This window comes from Penaeus monodon, chromosome 21 (assembly GCF_015228065.2).
Source record: "Penaeus monodon isolate SGIC_2016 chromosome 21, NSTDA_Pmon_1, whole genome shotgun sequence".
Classification (NCBI taxonomy): Eukaryota; Metazoa; Arthropoda; class Malacostraca; order Decapoda; family Penaeidae; genus Penaeus; species Penaeus monodon.
In genome coordinates, this window is record NC_051406.1 from 42,296,597 (window position 1) to 42,297,694 (window position 1,098).

General features: G+C 31.4%; 1 protein-coding gene across 8 annotated transcripts in view; it reads right to left on the reverse strand.

Moving 5' to 3' along the window:
* The window catches only part of LOC119586518 (neurofibromin-like), a gene marked incomplete at its 5' end in the record, with an annotated part of 66,980 nt that overhangs the window by 47,289 nt on the left and 18,593 nt on the right, over nucleotides 1-1,098 (reverse strand). For all 8 annotated transcript variants that reach the window (XR_005229956.1, XM_037935267.1, XM_037935261.1 and 5 more), the window contains 1 exon segment: nucleotides 788-982. Coding sequence is in view for 7 of the 8 variants with exons in the window: in XM_037935267.1 (XP_037791195.1) it covers nucleotides 788-982 (195 nt within the window).

The following is a 1,098-nucleotide window of genomic DNA, read 5'->3' on the forward strand; positions in this document are numbered from 1 at the left end:
TTTGATATAGTAAATCAAAAGAAGAAGAATACCTAGAGTGTCTATACATCTACTGATATTTCAAATCTAGTGTACTTTAATCTCTGTCATACTATTCACATGTCAAAATAAACAATACTTCACTCAATACTACTCTCTCATCACACAGTACTTCAACCTCTGCATTACAATATATGCCAACATAAAATACAAAATACAGACCAAATAACAAAAACAAATACTATCATAAAATAAGTCAAAACTTCATGTTTAAAAAGTCACAGAGGACCTTACCCTGGTGGTGTTGTTGGCAAAAAATTCTGGATTCCAAAGAGGCTGCATTAAGGGAATAAAATACTTTGCTTTACTGATAAAACCAACAACAGCAAAAACTAATGTTAGTTATAACCTCTTGTATGCAGAGCAATCTACTTTATGTACCACATATGGATTATACATAAACTCACCAAGCAGTTTATTATTTTCAAGTTAAAAACTTACCTCAAATATTCTAGAGATGAAATATTGCATCACATATATTACACTCCAAGTTACACAATCTAAATACTCAAGCTGATCAATTAGTCTAGTACTGTAATGTTGCCTAGTAATTACATTCCTGTAGTAAAATACTACCTGTCTGCACTACACTTTCCTATACATAAGGATTAAATAAATCATTAATAATGTTACTATCTTACACTCTTGGAAGTTAATGACAATTACCTGTAAATCAGTAAACAAGATAAAAAAAAAAATCTAGATAAAAAATAAAAGTCAATCTCCTATTTGCAGTTTAAAACCATACCTGTTGTGAGGACGGTAGAGGCAGAAGCTAACTCCTGGTAGACATGATAGTTTGGTAACAGGTAGGTAACTGTTGCTGTGACTTCATCCCACACACACCTAATATCTGCTTCTTCGCACAGCAAACTAAAGCATGACATAGCAACTAGCACAGCATCCATGTCTATGCTCCACAGGTACATTAGGAACACAACCTGAAAGTTATAATAAATATATTAAAAAATTATCAGTATCTTCATTTTGATCTGATCTAAAATATATACTTCATAATAAATCAATAAATCTGGCTATAAATCGGAATATTGGAGAAAA